The sequence below is a fragment of the Colletes latitarsis genome, chromosome 7 (genome assembly GCF_051014445.1).
Source record: "Colletes latitarsis isolate SP2378_abdomen chromosome 7, iyColLati1, whole genome shotgun sequence".
NCBI classification, from domain to species: domain Eukaryota; kingdom Metazoa; phylum Arthropoda; class Insecta; order Hymenoptera; family Colletidae; genus Colletes; species Colletes latitarsis.
The window spans coordinates 6880312-6905128 of NC_135140.1; the positions used below are offsets into that span (position 1 = coordinate 6880312).

The 24817-nt window shown below is 37.4% G+C and overlaps 1 protein-coding gene across 21 annotated transcripts in view; it reads right to left on the bottom strand.

Annotated features, from left to right (window-relative positions):
• The window catches only part of LOC143343149 (protein muscleblind), a 562363-nt gene that overhangs the window by 317079 nt on the left and 220467 nt on the right, over positions 1-24817 (bottom strand). The window contains exon 4 of one of the 21 annotated variants that reach the window (XM_076767731.1): positions 18190-18310. The exons of the other annotated variants lie outside the window; for them this stretch is intronic. Coding sequence (XP_076623846.1) covers positions 18272-18310 — 39 coding nt within the window. The 3' untranslated portion in view covers positions 18190-18271. Of the gene's footprint in view, positions 1-18189; positions 18311-24817 lie in introns of those variants that run through there. 21 annotated transcript variants of the gene reach the window in all.

Sequence of the window (24817 nt, forward strand, 5' to 3'; positions counted from 1 at the left end):
AACAGGCTAATGCATTGACTCGACGAGAAAGTCGATACGATATGTCTTCCGTCAGTTTTCCACACCGTCGGTCCGTTCCCAGGAAAATTTTATCATAGAAACGGCAGCGGCTTTCGTGTCGAGCTAAATTATCGCGGCCATGATCGAACACACTGAAACTTGGCATCGATTTTTCAAGTAAAACTTTTTAACGTATCCCCTCCGCGCGTGCAGCGTCGCCAGTTTTGGGGTCACAGAGAGAACTCGGATAGAACCGGATGTGTCCTTTTTCCGCCGTCCCAGAACTATTTTCAACCGTAGACAACGTTCTTCTATTTTTCCCAATCTTTCTACCGATGTAATTACATATATTATATCCCCTATCTCCCACAATATTATTATTTAAATATCTGTATATCCGTACTGTCTATAATTTTTATATTCAAATCGTTTATATCGTGTTTTCAAACATGTAAACTTTAAAATTTTATTGCAAGGATTTCAAGTAGCAAATTCTTCTTGATCTTCTGCTTTTTTATAGAACCGTTTGAATCTGTTTGGCGTTACTGATTCGACGTCACACAAGGAAAATATAAATAATACAAGAAAGAATACGTTAATTGCGTTGAAAAATGAATGGTTGACTAAAAGAGAATAAAAAGGGTAGATTAAAGGCTTCTCAAAAAATTTATACATCATTTTTTTCATAGAATTTTTGATGTTAATCCTTTCGAGACTGTTGGGGCACGCATTGTATATACAGGGTGTTCGGCCACCTCTGGGAAAAATTTTAATAGAGGATTCTAGAGGCCAAAATAAGACGAAAATCAAGAATACCAATTCGTTGATGGAGGATTCGATAAAAAGTTATTAACAATTAAATTCAAAAATTTCAAATCGTTCTGAAAAAATTATTTTCGGTTGCGGGGGTCAATTACAATCGTTTTTGGTCATTACACATACCCTCGAAATCCTATCCACCTTCGAGAAAAAAATTCGTGTAAGTGCTGAAAGTTTTGGGTGAAAAAAAAGATTTTCGAATCGTTTTGGAAAAATTATTTTTAGTTGCAGGGGTCAATTGCAAGCATTTTTGGTCAACAGATATACCCTCACAATTCTACTCAGTTTCGAGAAAAAAATTCCTTACCGAAAATATAATTTCTGGCCAGAAATGTATGCCCGAATTTTCATGCGAATCTTTAAAACGTCATAACTCCTGAACGGATTGGACGATTTTGATGTTTAAAAAAGCAAACTACGCGTATTTTAATGGAGAATATGTAGAAATTATAAAAATATTCAAAAAGTTGTTCCTTCACTCCGCAAAATGAGAAAAACCACATAAAAATGGTACAATTTTCAAACAGCCATAACTCCTACAATAGTGAATATATTTCAATGAAACTTTTTTCTGAAGTAGAGCTCATGGGTACCTACAAAAAAGTATTAGGCAACTTTTCTATAGGGCGTTAAGCAAAATTATTAAGAATCAAAAACAAATTTTTAAGAAAAATCGACAGAGGGTAGCTGCCTAAATTTTTCGATGAAATTAAAACATTTCAAATCGGTCTGAAAAAATTATTTTCGGTTGCGGGGGTCAATTACAATCGCTTTTGGTCAATAGACATATCCCCGAATTCTTGCGCATTTTCGAGAAAAAAATTCAGTACGGTCGGAACTTTAAACGTTAATAACTGTTTAACGAAGCCTTCATCAACAAATTGGTAGTCTTGATTTTCGTCTTATTTTGGCCTCTAGAATCCCCCATTAAAATTTTCCCCAGGGGTGGCCGAACACCCTGTATGTGAAGGAACCTTGTTTAATGAAATATAATTCAGTCAGTATTGATCATTTTCACTTGAAAAAAATTGTGAACACTCGTAAAACATAAATAAACATGTATGCAAAATGTCGAAATTAAAAAGAATTCCTAAAAAGAGTACGAAAAAAAATGAATCTCTAGAACACTCCCTTAAATATCTTCGCGGAGAAGCTTATTCGACAAGGTGCGAGGTACAACCACGAAAAGAATCAACGTTGCGGGAAACGCAATTTTGGAAAAACAACGGAGACTCCATTCCAATAGGGTAATAAGATAACACCGTCGCGGCGAGAGGGAAGTCAATACGTAAGACGTTCTTCGGGTGGCGTTTTCTGCGCCGTCAATCAGCTCGCCGGAGAAACTCATCGCGAAGGAGCCGCACGGATAATAACGTCTTCCCAGGAGACCGACCAGTAATAACCGAGTGGCGGCTGGAGATTGGGGGTTGGCGGTTGAGGGTTGAATTAGAGGGGGAAGGTGACCGAAGGGCCTTCTCGAGAGGCAACCAGCAGCCAGAAGGAAGACCCGCGGTTTGAGAGGGGGTGTATTAGTCCTCCTCTCTAACCCCTTACCCCACCTAGGTTGAAATAACCCCTTCCTAGACGCCATGGAAGTCTCGGTTCCACGTGGAACGAGACCTCCGGACTGGGTGGTTGGCTCACGGAAGCAAACAGCCGCATATTGCCCTCGAAAACTACCACCCTACTAGCACGTTTTTAATAACGCCCTTACGTGACTCCACCTCCTGCCCTATACTCGACCGGGTTAACCTGCAGTCGATACGCCCTACCGTTATTTTCTTTCTCGCGCTTTGCATACGCCGGAGATATTTGTCGGGATAAGGTCGAGCGAAATCTTGTTTTTCCTCGCGATGTTACGTCTCAACGCCGCGTTTCGGTTATTTTCACCCGCCGTTTCCACCCGGTAAACGGTCCCGCGTCTCGTAAAATCGCCCCCTCCCCCTCCCGTTCGACGCGGAGGACTTCAAGTCGTTCGTAAAACGACGGCACCGCCCCTCAGATTACGCGGATTTAACCCTCCGTCTCGTCTATCTTGTTTCACGAAATATTAAACGTTTTAATTTTTCTCCTGTTTTTCTAACGATAATTATTTAGTATTTATTTTGATGAAAACTAGTCACTTGGAGGCGATTTTGTGACGCCATTTTGGGAACTTAAAATTGTCTTTTTTTCTAGAAAATCTTACAAATGCTTGCAATTATAACTTTTTTTATTTGTTGATTAAGTTACCATACGTAAGTCTTAAATCAAGTTTTGTTATTATGTATCGAGCGTTTGATATTTTCTCGCTGTTAAAAATTCACCAAAAATAACGTTAATTACTCTTTAGCGAGTATATTTGAAGCGTTTGCGCTCAAAGAATTTATTTTGACGGTAGCTAATCGCTTCGGTGCAGTTTCGTGGTGTCACTTCAGAAATTTAATTTTATATTTTTAGTTTCAATTTTACATTTTTGCCAACGAGTTATTTAATTCGTTTCTCGTTGACAAAAATTCACTAAAACTGATTACGAGGGAAACTACAGTCGTAGAAAAAAACATTCGTTTTACGTGCAAAGACTCTCACGTGTTAAAAATCATTAAAAAAATTCCGACCAGAGAGATTTAGATTTAGAAGATGTACCAAAAGCGAGAGAATATTATCCCCGACAAAGGGTTGATTATAATTTAAAGCAGATTCGAACACGGAACACTAGAGCATTATTTACAGAGTTTGACGGAAAGCAACAATGGAAGTTTGAGGTGGTGTTCTCGTCGCGAAAGCCACAGCTTGCCTCGTTACTTGTATATTTCACGACGGAACAAGGTCTTAGCTATCTATTATGCAAATATTAAGCATTAAAATTGAACCCGCTGCGGGATACTGCGTGAAAGATCTGTACCACATCACAGGAGCCTACTTCAAAGCGCGTGGGTCGACACATAAGACTAGATTATTACGAAGGCGGGAGATAATTGCTAACGAAGAAACTGCACTCGCCGTGCAAGTTTCATTAGACTGCCTTACAAGCCACTTTTCTCGACATCGATTTTCTGAAACTCTTACGTGGACTTAATTAGAAATTATTTATTCAACCGACCGGATCATTTTATTAGTCTAACATCTTTTAACGAAGCTTCGAAAATGATTCATCTTTGCTGAAAAATTTACACGCTGCAAAGATTTGCCGCCTCTCAAAAAATTAGAGAAACAACAGAAATTTCTCTACGATTTTTCCTGTATCTATTCAACCAAACATGAAATATAATAACATTCTCTAGAGCAGTACTTATGGATTTATTTGTGCGTCTAATATTTGCTTAACCCTACATGGGCTGAATTTTTCTTTTAAGTATCATAAACTTGCAAGGCATTTACTTTGATATATTAGGTTGATGATGCTGCTAACTATCATCGATATATTGGTTATCTCAGAGACGTTATACAGGGTGTTCAGCCACCCCTGGGGGAAAATTTAATAGGAGATTCTAGAGGCCAAAATAAGACGAAAATCAAGGATAATGATTTGTCGATGGAGGCTTTGTTATTAACGTTAGAAGATCCGCTCGTACTGAATTTTTTTCTCGAAAGTAGGTAGGAATTCGGGGGTATATCTATTGACCAAAAATGATTGTAATTGACCCCCACACCCGAAAATAATTTTTTCAGAACAATTTGAAATGTTTTAATTTCATCGAAAAATTTAGGCAGCTACCCCCTGTCGATTTTTCTTAAAAATTTGTTTTTGATTTTTAATAATTTTGCTTAACGCCCTATAGAAAAGTTGCCTAATACTTTTTTGTAGGTACCCATGAGCTCTACTTCAGAAAAAAGTTTCATTGGAATACATTCGCTATTGTAAGAGTTATGGCTGTTTGAAAATTGGACCATTTTTATGGGGTTTTTCTCATTTTGCGATATCAAGGATCAACTTTTCGAATATTTTTGCAATTTCTACACATTCTCCATCAAAATACGCGTAATTTGCTTTTTTAAATATCAAAATCGTCCAATCCGTTCAGGAGTTATGATATTTTAAAGATTCGCATGAAATTTCAGTGAAACATGTCAATGGTATGGTCAGACATTATATTTTCGGTAAGGAATTTTTTTCTCGAAACTGGGTAGGATTTCGGGTATATGTGTAATAAGCAAAAATGATTGTAATTGACCCCCGCAACCAAAAATAATTTTTTCAGAACGATTTGAAATATTTTTCTTTAATCGAAAAATTTAGGCAGCTACTCCCTGTCGATTTTTCTTAAAAATTCGTTTTTCATTTTTAGTAATTTTGTTTGACGTCCTATAGAAAAGTTGTCTAATACTTTTTTGTAGGTACACATGAGCTTTACTTCAGAAAAAAGTTTCATTGAAATATATTCGCTATTGTAAGAGTTATGGTTGTTTGGAAATTGGACCATTTTTATGAGGTTTTTCTCATTTTGCGGGGTTAAGAATCAACTTTTCGAATATTTTTGCGATTTGTACATATTCTCCATCAAAATACGCGTAGTTTGCTTTTTTAAACATTAAAATCGTCCAATCCGTTCAGAAGTTATGACGTTTTAAATATTCGCATGAAAATTCGGGCAGACAATTCTGGCCAGAAATTATATTTTCGGTAAGGAATTTTTTTCTCGAAAATGGTTAGGATTTCGGGGGTATGTCTAACGACTAAAAATGATTGTACTTGACCCCTGCAATTGAAAATAATTTTTTCGTGAATGATTTGAAATTTTTTAATTTTATTTTTTAATAACTTTTTAATGAAGCCTCAATCAACAAATTGATATCCTTGATTTTCGTTTTATTTTGGCCTCTAGAATCTCCCATTAAAATTTTTCCCAGGGGTGGCCGAACACCCTGTATAATTAAGACGTATACCTCGTCTGGTGAAAACATTAAAATTATTTGGTAAAATGTCGATATATTATCATGTGACCTGAAAGTTACGTGGGTCTATAGAGGGTTAAAAGAACCTCAGAGCAAAATTTACTCTCTATCCTTCAAAAGTTTTCAGAAAATTATTATTTTCAAATGTCGTGTTATAAAATGTTCAAATATTCGACACTTTGCCAGTATTATTCGAGGATTCCTCGTCACCTAATCGAAGGGAAAAAGTCGAGAGAAACAGGAAAGAAGAGAAATACCGCCCACTTTCAGTAACCATTTATTCCCCATAACCATCCTTTGCAGGTCTTATCGAATTCGCGAGGTTTCTTAATGCACGAAAAATTCATACGAAATATCCTTTTAATGGTTCGAGACCCTCGACCGACGAAAGGGATCACTGTAAGTGACCGAGTCTCCCCCTCCAGTTCGACGCAATTTTCCGTGTGTCGTTTCCCTTTCTTTCTCGCCCTTCGACGCCGCGCCCCTACCTGGGTCCCGGAAACTCGTAAAACAGCCATTCCTTTGACTTACGTCGTTGTCCGTTTGTTATTACAGCGCTCGTTACAGAGTCAATTCTGGCACTGGTATTCGCGTGCGTCGCTCTTTATGGCCGTGTTCGTGAAAAAGGGAGGAAGAGCACGATGGCGGAGGTCGAAAACGAACACGGCTCGGGTGTCGCGCGGAAGATGACGGCTCCAGAAGGATGTCTCGCCGATGAATTCCTTTTTAAAAGCACTTTCGCGGAGTAAGTGTATTTCCCGGGCAGACATAGCCGCTCGGACGACGAGTTCCTTCTCGGCGGAGGCGGCAGAAAAATTAGACTTCCGCCTCTATTTTACGATTAGACGGCCATTTACGACGCGGAGACTTGTACTTGTTGGGTCTACGAGCGGAACAAAGGCTGAGAGGGATTTATGTAGGCAAAAGTCTCATCCGTGTAAAGAGAAACGCCCTTAATTGATGAATTTTTTTTCATTATAGCGAACGGAGAAAATTTGATACGGAGTTAGTTGTTCGAGAAAGAATGGAATTTTGGGTGTAGAAATTAATTGCAGCGAGAGTTTTTGTTGCTCATTTTTATGCATTTAATTCCTGCGTTTGATCAGTTTAGGCGAATGGAAGTAAAGTTCTACTTTTAAAGAACTATTTTGTATTTATTTATTTACAAGTTTCAATTTATTTGAAACAAGAATGAAAAATGGACAGAAAATGCTTAATCATAAAGTTAATGATGATGATAAATTAATTATTACGTGTCTTGTGGGAGTAAAATTATAAGGAAGTATTTAAAAAGATATAATAACGTGTTTCTATGTTTTTCTGCTTCTTTACATACACCAGAAAATTGAAAACAGAAGTTTCGGGTGCCTGAATCATTCTCGACCCACAAAATTTTAAATTTATATTTGAACGATAAAATAAATATCCAGCAGTTTTCCCTTTGTTCGTCGTACGACTTCGTGACCTCTAGAAACGGAAATTCAGCGAGCTATAATAATCACCCTTGACAAAAAGATCAGAAGATATTCGCATTTACTGGGAAACGATCGTCGAAGCCCGACAAACGATGCAAAGACATATCCCAGGTGACATAATATCTATTATGCTCTTGTATAATAGTTCAGATACGTCGCCTAATGCACAACGAATGGGGGGGGGATTGCTATTGTCATTGCACGACAGAAAGTAATTAATTCATTGTTTCGATAAACCGTTCGCCGGTCGACAGGTGCGTTTCGTATGTTAATAATTAATGAACGTAACAATGAAGAGATCTCGCGGGCATCATTAACGCTCGCCTCGCTTATTAGGTTCATTGATAAATCAAAAAACAAGCTTTATTTATTAACAATATTAACGCATCTTCTCGAAATTCTCAAAATCAGCCCGCATCGAGCACGACATTTACCGAAATAGTATTATAGATTTTTGTTAATATATAAACGTGTTAATGTTGCATAATTGCTAACTTTAATACCGTTCGAAAGGTCCTGGTAACTTTTGTTCCGACAAAACAATGGCCGAACGATTGAAACGTTCTTTGGTGTGTTTAAACAACTCGACGATCAAACTGTATATTAACGTTTAAAATAAATTCAAAATTACTAAGTGTTGAGAATAAGCATTGCATGCATGTACTTTTAATGAAAATTTGTATCCATCGATGCAGTCCCCTCCCTTGCAATGGTCAGTACTACCTGAGGATACTCGTTTATTGCACCCTCTGAGCGTCTCGTTTTTTTTTTTTCTAAAACTAAAACTACATTAATTAAATACATACTTAGGTCGAAACTCTGTCGTATTTATTTAGCAAATAAATATTCAACACTACAGAGATATAAACAGTAATAGAAAAATAAGAAGTATAAGACTAGGCGCGTGAGACCCTATCTGCTGCAAAATGGCGGCCACGTTAACCGTAAAGAAATGGTTGATAGAGACGTTTTTGAATGCGCTAGAAATCCGTCTAATTTTGTAGGATTCCAAATAATCCAGTACGGAAGTCGACAGGTTTTTCATCCTAATTTGCGATGACAAAGTCCCCGCAGAATCCTCGAGGAGAAAACGAAAATGGGAAAGTATATCGAGAAGAGGAGCGAATAAGGCGATCGATGGGTGCATAGGGACGAAACGGGACGAGGGTAGGGCCAAGAAAACGACACACATCGACGAAACTCTGGGAGATAGTTTTCTTTTGTAGCGCTTCGCCACACACTTCAGACGGTCTTCGCGACCGGAAATAAATTACCACTCGAAATCTCCGAGAAAGCCTTTTACCCCCGCCCCGGCGTCTCGTACGTCCAGAGATCAAGAAGTCGCGAGGAACAATTTTATTGTATATCTAAGCCCACGCTCGGGGAAACATGTTACCAGATGAACCGAAAAGTGTCCGCCATGGGACGAGGAGGTGGGCGAACCTCGAGTGGCGCGCGATATAAACCCACGACGCCGCCGGAAAGACGGTTCTAATACGATTCTTCCGGTTCGAGTAGCCAATGACGACGGTGGAAAAGAAAATACCGGCGAAAAAACGTAATCGACGGACAACGGTAATTATATAGAAAATGTTGCAAAAACTGGAGATGGGTCTGAAGCTTAATTTCATTTATTTTATTTTAGAGTGCTCTTTATTTTCAACTAGTATATTTTAAGGTACAGAAATGACCGGTGTAAATAGACGATATCAATTGAGAGTTGAAACTTAAATCACGTATTAACCGTTTGCAATTTCGTGACGTCATTTTAAAGAATATTAAAATTGTCCTTTTCCTCCGGAGGAATTCATAAACGTTTGCAATTTGAAATTTCTTCGTTTGTCTCGTTAATTGGGTTTGTGTACGCATAAACCATAAATGTCACAAGGGTGCATTAAAAGGTTAGCGTGCCACAAATTTATACGTATACGAAAAAACGCTGTTCTCCCTTTGTCTTAAATAATTATTACCTCGGAGAGATTGTCTCTTTGAGAATGTCTGCACGCCGCGGCGGGGCGACGACGACGCGGAAAATGTTTCAACGACGGCGTAATGGGTTTTAAAAATTCCCGCTCGTCCCGGAGACTTTTCACATAGAGACGGAACATATGAAACGGGGAACGTTACACCGTTCGCGATACGAAGTTATGAGGCTGAAGTAATGGCGGGTTCTAATGCGGTTGCTCGAACCGATGTAATTGCCGAGGGAAAAGAAAAGGGGCTGGCGAGAAGGAAGGCACACGGAGAACGAGCAAAGAAAAGGGGAGGAAGTAGGAGGAGGGAGGAGGGGGAGGGAAGAAAAAAAGATTAAAACGAGCGTCGTGCTGGGATGGAAAGGGAGTTCAAGGCGCGCTTCCATTACTTCATTTCCAAGACTGAAAGGTGCAGGACAATGGGGCGCCCTCGGAAGGTTGACATGACCGAAAGCCACGGGATATCTCGATCGTTTCGAATGCCAGAAGCGAAAACGAGACGAGAGCCCGGTCGAGCGAACAAAAGCAATCGCCCCGCGAAAAATATTGCGACTCGCTTTGGAGAACGATTCGCTCGTACGCTTAAGTTTTATTAACCGAGATGGACGGACGAATTGCAGTTATATCCCGTTACGAAACGACGGACGATGATGGAGAACGCATCATCAACGGGAATGAACGTAAATATTACGCGATGCCGTGATTCATTCGTCTGGACGGACAGTGTCTCTCATATTTCGCAATACACTCTCGATATAAGAAACACTCCGTGTACAATAAAAACAAAAATATTTCCAATATCAATTTAAACGTTTAATTGCTACAAAATTACTACGAAGACGAAGAAATTAGTTTTAATCTAAAGTATAAGAAAATGTTAACGAAGATCGTAATGAAATTAATAATATAAATATCTATTCGCTGTAGACGATAAAAATTAATTAACTTGGGAGGAAGAAGGTAGAGAATTTTTTGTTACAGGGAAAAATTAAAAAGAGATTAAATTTTTCACTTTATATTAAGTGAGATCGATTTATAATTTTTTAGAGTTACACTGTACATTGTTATTTTTACCTTGCCATAAGTTACTATTAAAACTAAAAAAAAAAAATTTTTTTTAATATTTCCTTGAACGCAATAAAATTCAATACAGTAACTTATTTTTTAATTTTGAAACTATTATTATGATACATTGAGTAACCAGTGGGACTATTCTCCATTCAAATAAAATAAAATGCATCTTCTTTTCTTCATATTAAGTAAAACTCAGCCAATTACCCGATGACTCGAACTTATTTTTGAAGCTCGATCGTTTCCTGTTTACCAACCATCGTTCAGTTTTATAACAGTAAACGGTAATACGAATATTACTCCAAGGTTGCAATTGAACCGGTTGAACGGCTAAGCAATTTTCTGGAAACGGTCATAATCTTGATGCTAAGTGAGACGCATACACGCGTCTCGTACACGTTTCGTTACACGTTTCTATGACTCATGCGACCAACATTAGTCTTGCAAGCATTTCAGATGCACTTATTATCCCGTGATAGTCAGTTCGTGCTTGTCGTCAGGAATTACTATGTCACGAGTACAGGCGATTGTCAGACGTTGTTATCTCAACGATCTGTTATTACCGAGTGGCATTGTGTACAGAATATAAAGTGATAGTACGTGAACACGAGTAGCGTTAAGCAAAAAAAAAGCTGTTATTTAACAATACCAGAAGTAATTATTTCTCCTTTATCGCTGTCACTGTTCGCGAACGTTTCGCGCCAACTTGAAAAGAATAAATAACACAAACGGAACTTCGTTTATCCCTCTAAGAGGATTTCTATTCGAACCGTAAAGAAGAAAATTACTCGCTATAAATAGCGAACGGAGTACACGATTTAACGAACTAGACGCTCATCGACGAATTCTTTTAAGAATCCAAAAGCAAAAGAAATATTTTCGAACATGTTAGAACGAAATTAAAATTACGAGAAAAAGATGGAACGGAAAATTATTTTTTAAAAGATAGTAGTTGTAGCTACTAAAAAATTTGATGCATTGTTTCTGCTGTAATTTTTTCAGAATGACCTGTGCACGATTTGAACAGAAAGCTCGCGTCAGACTTTGAGTCGTGCGATCGAAACGAGACGTTGACCGGCGAAAAATTAGAATGAACATTTTCGAATAAAACGAAGCGACGCTTCGGTTTGCTTCAAGTTTCTTAATGGCTACATCAGAAACTCGAGCATTCTTGGAAAGCTACGAAGTCGGTCCGCGAAGTTCTACAATTTAGAATTCCTGCTGACAAGACGGCATACCCAAATCCGAATCACAGTTGACCCAAGCAAGTTTCCCACCATGTTTGCTTCTGTTTACAACTGATGCTTTTTCGGTTTGCTCGACGACCGTTCCTCCCGAACCGCAGTTACGTTTTATGCACACGAAGTTTGTAACGCTGGAAGACGCCATAAAGTTCCGAGGTGACATTGTTTTCCTCGTATGGAACGAGAGTGTCGAGACGTTGGACGTCGATGATGTCGCGGAAACAAGATACAACACAAACCAGCTCGATCGATTCACAGAAACTAATTTAAATACACAATTTGTATCGGACGAATATTTTCCCTTGCTTGGAACTCTGGTTAATAACACTGGTTAACAATTGTAAACAATAGTTTGCAAATTCTTTACGAATTTATTTGTCTCTACATAGTTTATTCTCCCAGTAACACTATTAGGATGATTCGCTATAAATGAAAAGAAACTTGTTATCTTACGAATTTTTTCCAATTATTTTTGTTGTTTTCCTAAATATTAACGAGAATAGCAATGATGGATTACAAAATTGATAGAGAGATATAATATAGACCGTCCTTAAATATTTCAATTCAGAAACAACCTTTTATTTCAATTTATAACGAATCACCATCATAATGTACTAATATGAGTAAGTGTATACTAGGATAGGAAATAGTAGAAAAATATAATGTTAAAAAGAAACAGAAAATTTAATTTCTGCATTTTCTGTCATTAAGAAGATACATCTACTTTTTACTTGTTTCCTGCGAAACATCAGCGGGTCACGAATGACTCAACCAGTTTGGCGATCGACGCGTATCGAGAGTTAAAAATGATTTTAATGGTCGTGAGAAATCAGATTTAATAATTTGAAGAAATTCGAAGACTGTCCCCGCATAAGAGGCCCGACGATGGATCTCCTAGCGCCAGAAACGGTATATCATTTCGCGAAGTGAAAAATGTTCTTCTTCTATCCAATTCTCCCTATTTCACGGCTCGCGATAAGAGTATTACCCGAATGATATATCGCGGCGCGTGTTTACACAGATATTAAAATTGTTTAATAAAAGTAGACGAACTGCGACCCCGGCCGCGATTATTAATATGCAAATAAATAATAAATCTGAGCGCTGGATGTATAAGCGGACGTATAATTTTATTTGTTCGTCATTATTGAGTGGAGGCTGTGCGAGATCACGCGCGAATTATTCCATTTCGTTCGGTGCGCGAAGAATTAACGCGAAAAGTATTCCTATTATTCGTGAAATCCGTTGACAGCGTTGCGATGAAAATTGCAGAGCTACTCGATTTGCTTCAATCAACGTCGAAAATTCTTAATTATCGAATCGGGCCACACGTTAAAGAGAGGAACCTTGTTTAGCCAATAATATAAAATTCTCTCGAATTTTGTGCACTACGATTAAAGACTGCATTTGGTTCCGGAATGCATTTATTTATCCAATTTCATCGATCCAAACGCCATGAATATTCCAACCGTGCACTGTATCACTTTAATAGAAGATTTTCTGCTTTCTTTTCATACGTAATTTTTGATATGTAGGGTAATTGTTCTGCCTATAAAATTAATTAAATCTAGAATTTTGTATCTTTTTGATTCTGTTTCTGCAACGTCTCTAAATTGAATTAATTAAAATAAATGGATCTAGTATCCTGCTATTTGAAAAAAATTATGTTAAATAGAAAATATATTGTACAAATCGTAATTAAAATTTTATTCCCGTTTATAAACTATGTCCACGAGAAATATTTCTCTTGAAACGTGTATTTTACAAAATACATGTAATTAGAAACGTGGCGGCGTTAAAAAGCTTTCTGTATATATTATTCGGTATTTTATAAATTCGTTTTAAACAGACCGTCGGAGGTCTCAAAATAAAAAACTTTATAACGTACTACGGAAGTCCAAATGTTGCAATAATTTAACTCCGGATTAATTAAAATAGGGGATAGGGAGTTGCCACGAAATTTGGTAAAAAAGTTTGAAAATCACTATTTTCCAGCGTGTCCAGGTTTTCCTTTGATGTCAATAAATGGTTGCGGCGGATCGATGAAATCCGTGTTAAAGTTTAATCAGAAGCGTCGTTTCGCGCGCTGTTTCTTTCCCCGGTAGCAAAAACTCGCATCGAATTTGCAAACAGTTTCGCGGGAGCAATTTCGCAAATAACGGCCGCGTACGTATCTTGTGTATCTGTGTGTGTGTGTGTGTGTGTGTTCTTCAGGAACGACCGGTGGAAATCGGACGAAATAAGTTTTCCATTGAATTAAAATCACTCGTAACCGAGCGCGCCAGCCTTCGATCCCCTTATACCCGTGGATACAATCTCACGTTCGACGGTGAAACGAGGCAAAGTGGTAAAATCGCGCGCATTACGGTGCACCCTCAAAGGGAAAATCACGTGGGAGACATAATAGGAATGTAGGTACCAGCGAAAGCACTATCCCACGGAATTTTCAAACAACATAAGTTAGACCAGCCAGCCGGGCAGATATTGCCAGCACGTAGAGAGCGGAGCAAGAAAGTGCTGAATGCGATTTCGTCATTATTTTATTTCGGTCGACGGTATTGGAATATCTAGATGGCATCGAAACGCGCCAAAGCTCTCGCTCCTATTGACCTCGGGGACAAATAGCCGCACTTTTTACCCGCCCTTCGACCGTTATTAACCTTAATTTCACCAGGCTCCCGACGGGGAATCCAAATTAACTTCTATCAGACTTAGGGGCAAATTTTATTCGCGAATAAAGAATTAAAATTTCCGATTTATTCGGTAAACTAAATTCGTTTGTTATTTTTTTAAAAAACCCTCAGACGAGCAATACTCTAATTTAACGCGTCGACTATAATCCGGGTTACACGATTTTTCACTCGAGTTTTGGCGTTAAAAAAAATAAATGTAAATGGAACTCTGGAATTTTAATGAGACTGTAAAAATAATTTAAGATTTGGTACGGCTAAAATTTACTTTCCAGAGTATAGAAAGTGTTAAATTTATAATTTCCAGCTATGTATATTCGTATCGAATGTTTTTATTATGTTATCAGAAGCAGAACGTAACTGGAACTTTCTTTAACCAGTACGTAATGAATATGACAAAATATTTTCAAATTTGTTTGACTGCGTTTGTAAATAACAATGCTTCAAAGGAATAATCGTTTTCGCGTTTTCCAGTCATTCCTCCGCCACTCTACCCTATTCTCCATTATTTAAATTATCATTAATTGATTCGCTTTATAAAATTGATTTACCCGAAAATATATGCAAAACGTTTGAAGTTTATGAAGATAAAACCCGTTATTTGTGAAATAATAATTTTCAATTTCCGAGGGGATGTTTTAAATCATCAAATTGCGAGTGGAAATAAAAAATTCGCGAATCGCAGATTTGTTTCACCCTAATACTTCAACACTTTGTACGTAACCTTGTGAAGGCAATTTATTATTAGCAATTTAAAAAATATCATACGTTGAACATTAAAAACGTAACAGTTAAAATGAAATGATTTTGAAATATTCTGCAATAATTTATAAAATGAAAAGGATCGTTTTTCATTTACAAATATTTCTGAACAATATCCACACGATGCATTGGAACATTGGAACAGCAAAACAATTTGTTATATTTATCTAACTGATCTACACGAGTATGTAGATTTTTAGAACAAACAATTTGTCTTGTCTAGGATACATTATAATGTACAGTCGTGCTCTATTTTTTTAAATTTCCAATAACATTTGACAGACGTCAAATTTCGTAAATTTAGCTAGTTAAACAATTTCTACGTTAAAAAACTGACCTCTCGAGGTACAATCATCATCGTTTATGAAAACTATTTCGTTATTTACCGAAATATCCTTAAATAAGATCGTTTCTTCTTTTCTTTCGCGAATAATCGCGCGTCTGTCCGATTTCGCGAAAACGTGGCTCGGACGGAGCGTCTAAAATTATAAGGGATTACGTCGATCGCGCCCGACGGCCGACTCCGTGGATGAAAATAAGGGCGGCGGGGGGTGGGAAAAGGAATTCGAGCTGCGCGGCCTTTAAGCGCTACAAAGCGCGGAACTGTTTTAAAAACTCGAGAGAAGTTTTATTTCCTCGGTGTCTTAAACTCCTGCCGCAGAAGTTCCGCGCACCTGCACCCTTACAAGGAAACTTTCTTATTGAAAGCTATTTGTTGTGTTCTCCAATTCGCGACTTACAGCCGCCGTAAACAAAAAATTATCCATTTCTCGGCTACGACCCCGAAATCAAATTTACTAAACGGTCTAGTTTCATCTTTTATATTCATGGGACGACGGTACTAATTCTTGCACAGGTATCGCGCTTCAAATTCAACTTTACTCAAATCCTTTTAAAAGTTTTATCAAAAATCAAATTATAGTCATCGAACTAAACGTTCATAACATTCCGAAACTATCCAATATTTATCGATTTTCATATATCACAGATTTCGCCAGCCTGTGCAGATTTGCACAGTGATGATTCTTAAAATGAACAATCGATTAAATACTTCTCCAATTTTCTGTTCGTTGATAACTAAATTTCTTACAAGAATTCCATTAAAATTTAATTCAAGTTTCTTGTTGCAGGAGTTACATGGCTCATACAGTAACGATTCGTTTTCAAGTGTCTTTGGAAGGAATATAAACGTTCCACTTACGAATCAGTGGTTCGAAACATTTAAGGATTAAAAAAGGAACCGTCGAGTGGCGAGGTAATTTAGAAACGATCGAACGATTCGTAAACAATTTCCATCCGCGTGGTCTTCAAACCGTGAAGTAAGTAACGCGTGACGTCCAAGCGAAGTTCGCACTAATAATAACGAAGTTAATTTCCCATGCTGGATCGTTAAAACTCGACAAACTGTCGAGCACGCTCGAAAAGCGCGCCCGTTGTAATTGGGAAAAATTTAAAAACAAAACGTTACCACTTTGCAAGAGATAACGATCGCGCGTGGAACACACTCATCAAGTAGAGGAGAACGTGTTCCCGTTTGTACGAGGGCCCTTTCAAACGTTTATTACGAACTCACGAAATTTCGGCATTAAAATCCATCCCCCCCCCCCTCCGCCCCCCGCCCCACCAGTCATCGTCGACTCCTCGTGCTGCCTCGTTACTAGAATCGAAAATCATAAGCAACTGTAATTGTGCGACGAATTTTCTCGGGAAACGTGGCGTCGTCAAAATATTGTAATTAGAGACACGTCAAAGTCGCGACAAGATGGAGGACAATTTGAATAACGATCCGTATTCAAAAAACGAAACCTCTGGATTGCAAAATGGTAATAAATTAGCTTTGATTATTGAACCTTCTACAATTCGATTTCCTCCGTAGCTACTCAAAAATTCTCACTACATCTTTAACCTAAAGATCGTTATCCTTTTTGAAGTTATAAAGGAACGTGATCGAAATCAGAGCCCCCAATTAGTCTTTCTTACACAACTGTCCTGATTTTAAAAAATAACATTTTAAAATACCATAGAATTATCTATCAAAATAATTTTCTCCACTATTTAACAAAATAAAAAAAGGGTGAGTTTCCTTTATTATAAAAACGTCGATAAAAAACTAAAACTGTAAATAATCTTATGAAATAAATGCATATCGAGAGCAGAATTTCTATTCTGTTAAAAAATTTTCTATTACATCAGCAGCCATTCTTTCTTTCGTGTTTTAAATTACAACCGCGCTTAAAAAAAAACAATTAACTTTCTGAAGATGGGTTTGTTGATCGTAAAGAAAAATCGATCGACTCGCGGCAAAGCAATTTCACATTCCTTCGATCGACTTCCCTTTGGTTGTTCGCGCGCCTATTCCGTTTTACTTTCACACTATATTTCATCCGGCGCCTTACACGCGTGACGAAGCAGAAGCAAAGAAATCTATTACTGCTTTCGCAGACTGTACACCAGATGGTTCTTAAGAGGCAAAGTGGAGGAAAATTGGATTTTTTTATTTATACCAAAGGCTATGGAACGACACGGTTGCCAAGATATTAGCTGGATATCGTTAAACAGAACAACCGGTACGATCCATTATTCCGCGCCGAGCTTAAACTGTCGTTAACGACGTTTCGCGCACTTCACGCGTTACGTTGTTACACGAACCACCCCCGCAAGTGCCTTTGCTCGCTCGTAACCGACTTTTGTCTCAGTTTTTTCACCCTTCTTTATACCTGTTTATGCGGCTCGTCGGAAACTGCCGCGATTTGGTTGGATCTTTACCGACTCCATCGCGTTAATTACTGCCTTACTGTGCCGCCGGACCTGTTGTACCGCTGCACAGTAGGCCAAGATACAGGAGCAAGTGGCCAAAAGTAAAAATTTGCACGATTGCTTACAGCGAATAATATTTTTAGATTTTTGCGGCCGATGATTGCGAACCCAATGTCAAAATGAATTAAAAATGTCACAACAGACGCCATCTTGTGAAATTTGTTGAAATTTTTCACCATTTTTAAAAAATTTTTTAATTTTTCGTTCAAATGGGATCGACGTCTCTAGAAGAGGTGGGATGAAGGCACGAAACATCAGTTTTTCGCTAATTCATCGGCCTTCCTTCAATTTTACGACAAAAATAGTTATATGCAAAATTGAAGACAATTAAATTTTCTACAAAAAAGATTGTATGCATTTTTTTGTTGCATTAGTATTTGTGCGATTAATAACCGGTCGAAAGTCAGGCACACTCAACCACCAAATTTATAAATGGCTAGAATTTCTCTTATCAATTTGGTTGCATGATTAGTCAAGAGGGCCATAGAAACGATCATTGCTTATAACAAAAACTTACACAATCAATGACTTTTTCCAGTCCACTTTCACGATAATATCTTGCGTTTTACATGTGCTGGACTTACCTGAAACAAAAAAAATGAAATTACGTTAGATGGCTGTTGATAAAAAATATCACAAGATTTTTAACGATCAAATTTCGATCGTATGTAATTCGACTCATAAATAAAATCAGTCTCACAGATTTGTCACTAATTTTGCATTCCTTTTCTAATTCTTACCCCCGCAAAAAGCAAAGATGGCCTTGTTTGGTGTCGTTTCGATTAAAAAAAGCTCAGTAATTCGATTGAAATAATTTCACAGTTACAAATTGGAAAATATAAAAATTTTACTTTTGTTCTACCGACGATTCGTTGTTGCGTCATTGTTACAGACGACTCCGCGAACGATATCGAGGGAAAGAGTGGCGAACTAGCGAACATTAGCGAGGGACCGCTTTCTTGAAAAGCAAACGCACAGTAAACGATCGAGATACAGACACCCAGTTACTTTTACTTATCAAGTTTTCCGCTTTGTTGTGCCCCATTCTAGTTACCCTTTATATCTTGCACGGCATCGTCATGAGTACACTTGCTTTTGCATTTCTATTTTCCCCAGAAAGTTCACGGTCCAGAAGTCGGTCAACGCTGAGAATATCTTTCCGTTTCGAATTCACGTGATGAAATCGGGGTTATTAATGTCACTGCGCGTTCTAATTTCAACGGGTAGAACGAGAGAAGAGGCAAGAGAGTAACAGGGCACTCTAGATGAATTGCCATTCGAAGCATCCAAGTCGACAGCGAAATGGGAAAGAAGAAAACGTAAAACACAAAACCGTAATTGCTCGGGTTATGTTCGCCTCGAGCTCGATCGACTAATTGCGAACCGGCTACCATTTCAATGATTCCAGAAAAATGGGAGTCGAAAAACTACAGTATCGTGTCCCGAAGACGTTTATTAGGAATCCAAGTGGAGCAGAAAAGAGCCAAAGACTAGGCGAAAAGTCGAACGAATTCGATATTTCTATCGTCTTCTAAAAATAAAAAAGAAATTGTAATAATAACTATACGTCAATGATTTAAACATTGAAATCACTGAAAAGTATACTATTTAATTACAAATAATTTAGCACTACTGCAACATGAAAAATCGAGAAATTTTCATATAAAAATATTTTTTGCTCAAAATTTCGATTAATTAGCTGAGAAGATGAAATAAATAAAAAAAATACTGCACATTGTAATTATTACAATTCACATATATATTATGGTTTGTTAATTTAATTACGTTTATTGAAACCTGAATTAAATTTCAAATACAAGTTTAAAGATCGCATTAAAGTTTTGATATATAAAAGAGAACAGATTCGAAAGCATAAATGACGACTTGTAGCTTTGAAATGCCAAGTAAAAAGGATCGAAGTGGTTTCAATATATTCCTAATTAACCCTTTTCGCGTCGAACACTTTCAACGAATGTGTCATGCGTGCTATAAACGCTGAATAGTTTTTCTTATGTAACCGTTTCTAAATTGAAATGAGCTTTACTGTTGAGTACAAATTCTGTTTACGTTTGTTTTTTCTTTTTCATGTTTTCCTTCCAGTTGAATAACACTCAGTAGGATCTCAAAGTCAAACGTTGAACGGTTAATTAAAAATGTTTGAAGTACACTGCTTGTTCATAAGTGACTGAACATTTGCTTATCAGGCTAGAAAAATGCAAATTAAGATGGGGATATAGGTTTTTAAAGCATTACCTTATTTTACTGTAAAATGTTTCATTTCTACTTTCTGTGAATAAATCGTTACAACGCATTTGCCATATACATTTAGCCCAGTTCTGGGCAGCATTTAGTATACAAAATAATTTTTAAATTTTCGTCACGATCAATACTCACGGCGAAATATCAAAAGCAAATAAAATAAAATGTATTAGTAACATCCGTTTCCAGTGAAAGATTATTGTTTGAAACAGGACAGATTTCCCTGTAATAAATTCTAATAGAAATGATCAGATCCATTTAGTATATAAAATAATTTTTAAATGTTTGGCACAATAAATACCCAAGACAAGACATCAAAAGCAAGTAAAATAAAATATTTTAGTAACATCCGTTTCAAATGAAAAATTGTTGTTTAAAACAGGACAGATTTTCCTGTAATAAATTCTAATAGGAACGATCAGATCCGATGAATTTACTATGTGTTGCATTCTCCGGTTCTCTACGTCCCATCAATATATCGGTAACAAACAACAAAGTATCGATAACTTGTCGATAATCGTTAGCAGCGTCTTTGCTAAGGGGACATGTTGACGCCTTTTCACCATTATAAGACATAGTGCAGACAACGCGAGCACAGCGGATACTGATCTTGTAAACGGACTTTCAAGCTTCGGTCGACGTATCGAAACGTTTCCGTTCCAAGATGCAACTGACGGGTCGATGAAAAATCACGGACAGTGTAGAAGTCGCGTCCGCAACTAGCCATTTCCGGTTTCGTAATAGTCGGTCCGCGGTTGCTGACGCGAAATGACACGGAAGCAGTTGTGTTCGCGAACACGAAACGCCGCCATTCGCCTATAGTTCGATAGCTCAGCGATTCGATGCCGGCAACAATTTCAAAGGGAGCGAAAGTTCTTTCCAACAGGTCCTGCCGATCGGACCAGCGAACAGTTCCTCTTCGATTATCGTTTTTCCGTTCACAAATAAAGCGGAAAATTCCTGAGATAACTAGAACGAGTTAAAACCTTTATAATATCGAGTCTCGCTTGAGGTTCCCCGAGCGTAACTATATAACAATGTAAATTGAAAATCCTTAAAACTGTGAACGACAAAAATTGACAAGAACTTCACTGAGTATCTTATATTTCGTAGAATAATAATAATAAAATGTGAGGAATAATATGAAGAAGACATTTATTGCATATATCTCTATTTTACTTTTATATTTTTGATTAGTATATAGATTCATATCACTACATCAATGAAATTCAATATAAATTGCAAGCAAATAATATTCACGAGTTCTGTAGCTTTAAATATGGAATTTGAAAAATTGACGATCAGAAAAATTTAGTATTAACGATCTCTGTAGTTAAATCATCGCTGAACGGAATAATTCAGATAAAAAAAAATAAATGTTCGCCTCATTATTAATTAAGTACAATGTGTAAAAGTTACTATTGAATCAAATATATTTTTAATGCTTCGTATGTTATCATTTCGTTCTTACCATAAAATAAATTTGAAGCATCGGTACTGGTAGCACTGCTACATGTTTTTATTTTGTGAATTACTGTAGAATTGTCCGTAGAATGCTAAAGGCGGTTCTGCGATATTTTAAGACCGTAAAAACTTTTTGAAAGTTCGAGACCACCGACGCGAGGGTTAATGGGAGAACGTACGGTGGAAAATTTTGTCGTGGAAAAGGTACGTCTCAACGACCGTCTACTTTCGAGTTTTCCTCGAGGAAAAAGGAACGATACTCTCTTCAGTGACCACTGTCGTAGACTACGGATGCAACCGCGAGCGCAAACAGCTTGCAAACGACGTCCTTAGGACGCGGTCCGAAGTCCTCGAAACTTTACGCTGTAGCGGGCTAATTTACTATGCAAATTAGAAGATTGTATTTCTGCTGGTAGAAAATACCGACGAAAGATCGCGACGAAAAAAAAACCCACGCGTTTTCGCGGTACGAACGGAACACCGTCCGCCTCGCGAAGAAAAATTACGTAATCACGAGTGAAACGCGCCTCCCGCGGGACCGAGGCAAAAAATAGTCGCGAGACGGAGGCACGCTGGACTTTAATCCAAATGTTTTTGTAAGAGGAATGAAAACAGAGAATGGGACGTGTCAACGGAGAAGGAAAACAAATATGGCCAAGGCTTCAACCGAGAATATTCGTTATTAACACTCGGACGGCACGGGGTCCGATCTGACCCCAACGTAAGCTCACGTAAAATTATATGTAAATGATTATTTTTATTGATTTCTATTGTCCGAGTTTCGTTGGATTCTTCATATATGGATATTAATCACTTTGATAATCTTCTGGTTCTTGGTTACATTTTTCATCGGATGAAATTTCACTCTCTATCAGCTCGCGAAAATCTTTTTTATTTGCCGACGATTGTTCTTTCGTCATAGACACTGTAATGTTATGGAATAATTGCAAAATTTTACAACACGCTCAAATAACGATGATCCCAATCTGAACAGAGCCCAGAATACGACTCGACATTTGAAGATCTCGCAGAATACTGTTGAGGAATGTGTCCTCTGAGCCCTGTTCGTTTCGTTATTGCTCTAATGTAAATACAAGACAAGGCGTGTCAGGTTCCGAAGAAGCGAGCGCTTACGTCTAGAGTGGGGACCAAACAGACCCGAACGCAGCTGTTAACGTGATATTCCAAATCTGTGTATTTGCGAATTCTATATACAGTAAAATTCTATAATTGGACTACACCAATATATGAGATGATAAAAACAAGAAATATAATCACAAACGAGATATACGAGTAAATCTTACATCCAATGTACGTTTTGCGCCCATTTTTCTGGTACCCTAACGCCCCATTACCATTTTTGTGTCATTTGCATCACTACCAACAGATTACAGAAACAAACACAAGAGGAAGTGAGACAGAAAATGAAATTACAGAAACAATTATGACCACACATTATCGGTTATGAATTTTTTCCTCGAAAGTGCGTAGGATTTCGAGGGTATGTTTATTCACCAAAAATGATTGAAATTGACCCTTGCAACTGAAAATAATTTTTTTAGAACGATTTAAAATTTTTTAATCTTGTCGAAAAATTTCACACCTACTCGAATTTTTTTCTCGAAACTGGGTAGGATTTCGGGGGTATGTTTATTCACCAAAAATGATTGTAATTGACCCCCACAACCACAAATAATTTTTTTAGAACGATTTGAAAATTTTTTTTTTCGTCAAAAAATTTAGGCACCTACCCCCTGTCGATTTTTCTTAAAAATTCGTTTTTCATTTTTCGTAATTTTGTTTGACGCCCTACAGAAAAGTTGTCTAATACTTTTTTGTAGGTACTCATGGGCTCTACCTCAGAAAAAAGTTTCATTGAAATATATTCATTATTGTAGAAGTTATGACTGTTTGAAAATTGGACCATTTTTATGGGGTTTTCCCCATTTTACGGGGTCAAGGACCAACTTTTCGAATATTTTTGGGATTTCTACACATTCTCCATCAAAATACGCGTAGTTTGCTTTTTTAAACATCAAAATCGTCCAATCCGTTAGGGAGTTATGATGTTTTAAAGATTTGCATGAAATTTCGGGCAAACATTTCTGACCAGAAATTATATTTTCGATGAGGAATTTTTTTTTCGAAAATGCGTAGGAATTCGGGGGTATGTCTAATGACCAAAAATGATTGTAATTAACCCTTGCAACTGAAAATAATTTTTTTAGAGTTATTTAAAATTTTTTTTTTTTGTCGATAAATTTCACACCTACTTGAATTTTTTTCTCGAAAGTGGATAGGATTTCGAGTGTATGTCTATTCACCAAAAATTATTGTAATCAAGACCCGCAACCGAAAATAATTTTTCCAGAACGATTTGAAATTTTTTTTTTCGACGAAAAATTTCTGTGCCTACTCCCTGTCGATTTTTCTTAAAAATTTGTGTTTGATTTTTAATAAACACAACCATAACTAATGTAGTAATGCAATATAACCATAGCTAATGTAAAAATAAAATATATGAAATTCCTACGCTTTATTCGTCAACTGTTTAGTACCGACGTCTCTGCTGGATGCATGCGTCTGTAACTTCTTTGTTTGGAATACTTCTTTGTTTTAATACTTCTTTGTTTGGAAATCGAAACTCCACTGTATTGCAATGCTTGGATAACTGCGAGACATTTTCGATCAGATAAGTGAACGGTAGTTATTTTTTAAAATTCGACTTCAACTTTTTTAACACCGAGACTTCATTCTCTTGCTGTAACTTGCACTATAGTTGCACAATGCAGGCGAAATTCTTACTTGGTTTGCTTAATAAATTAGGGCTTTCACTAATTTTACTTAATAAATTAGGGCTCCAGATAAAAATGTGCACTCCACGAACGAGGTATGAAAAGTAACTTTTCATTCTCCATTCGTCGATGAAGAAATATATTTTGAATTTTGGAATGGAATTCAATCGAACGAACGTCGTCTATCGTTTGTATAAGATTTTTCTACAAAGTCAGAGCGTGAAAACGACGTAACGGCGCTGACAGATCGGCGCGAGGAATGAGATAAATTGCGTGGTAGTAATTTCACGAGCAATACAAATTCGAAATTAGTGCCCGCCGGCCAGGAACCGCGCGGATAATATGCAAAAGAGAAGCTTAAAAAGTAATTACCACTGAAGAGGGCGCGGAGGTTAAAAATTGGCATACATAAAAAGTTTTCTAATTTCGGAGGCCAAGGATGGCCGCCCGGATGGCGGAAACGCGAGGAACAGGGGCGAAGAGGAAGTCAGCGAGGCGGCATAGTTGTGCACTTCGACGTATGCGCGTTCCACCCTAAAGATACCTAAAACGAAATCGGAAATTTGCTAATAT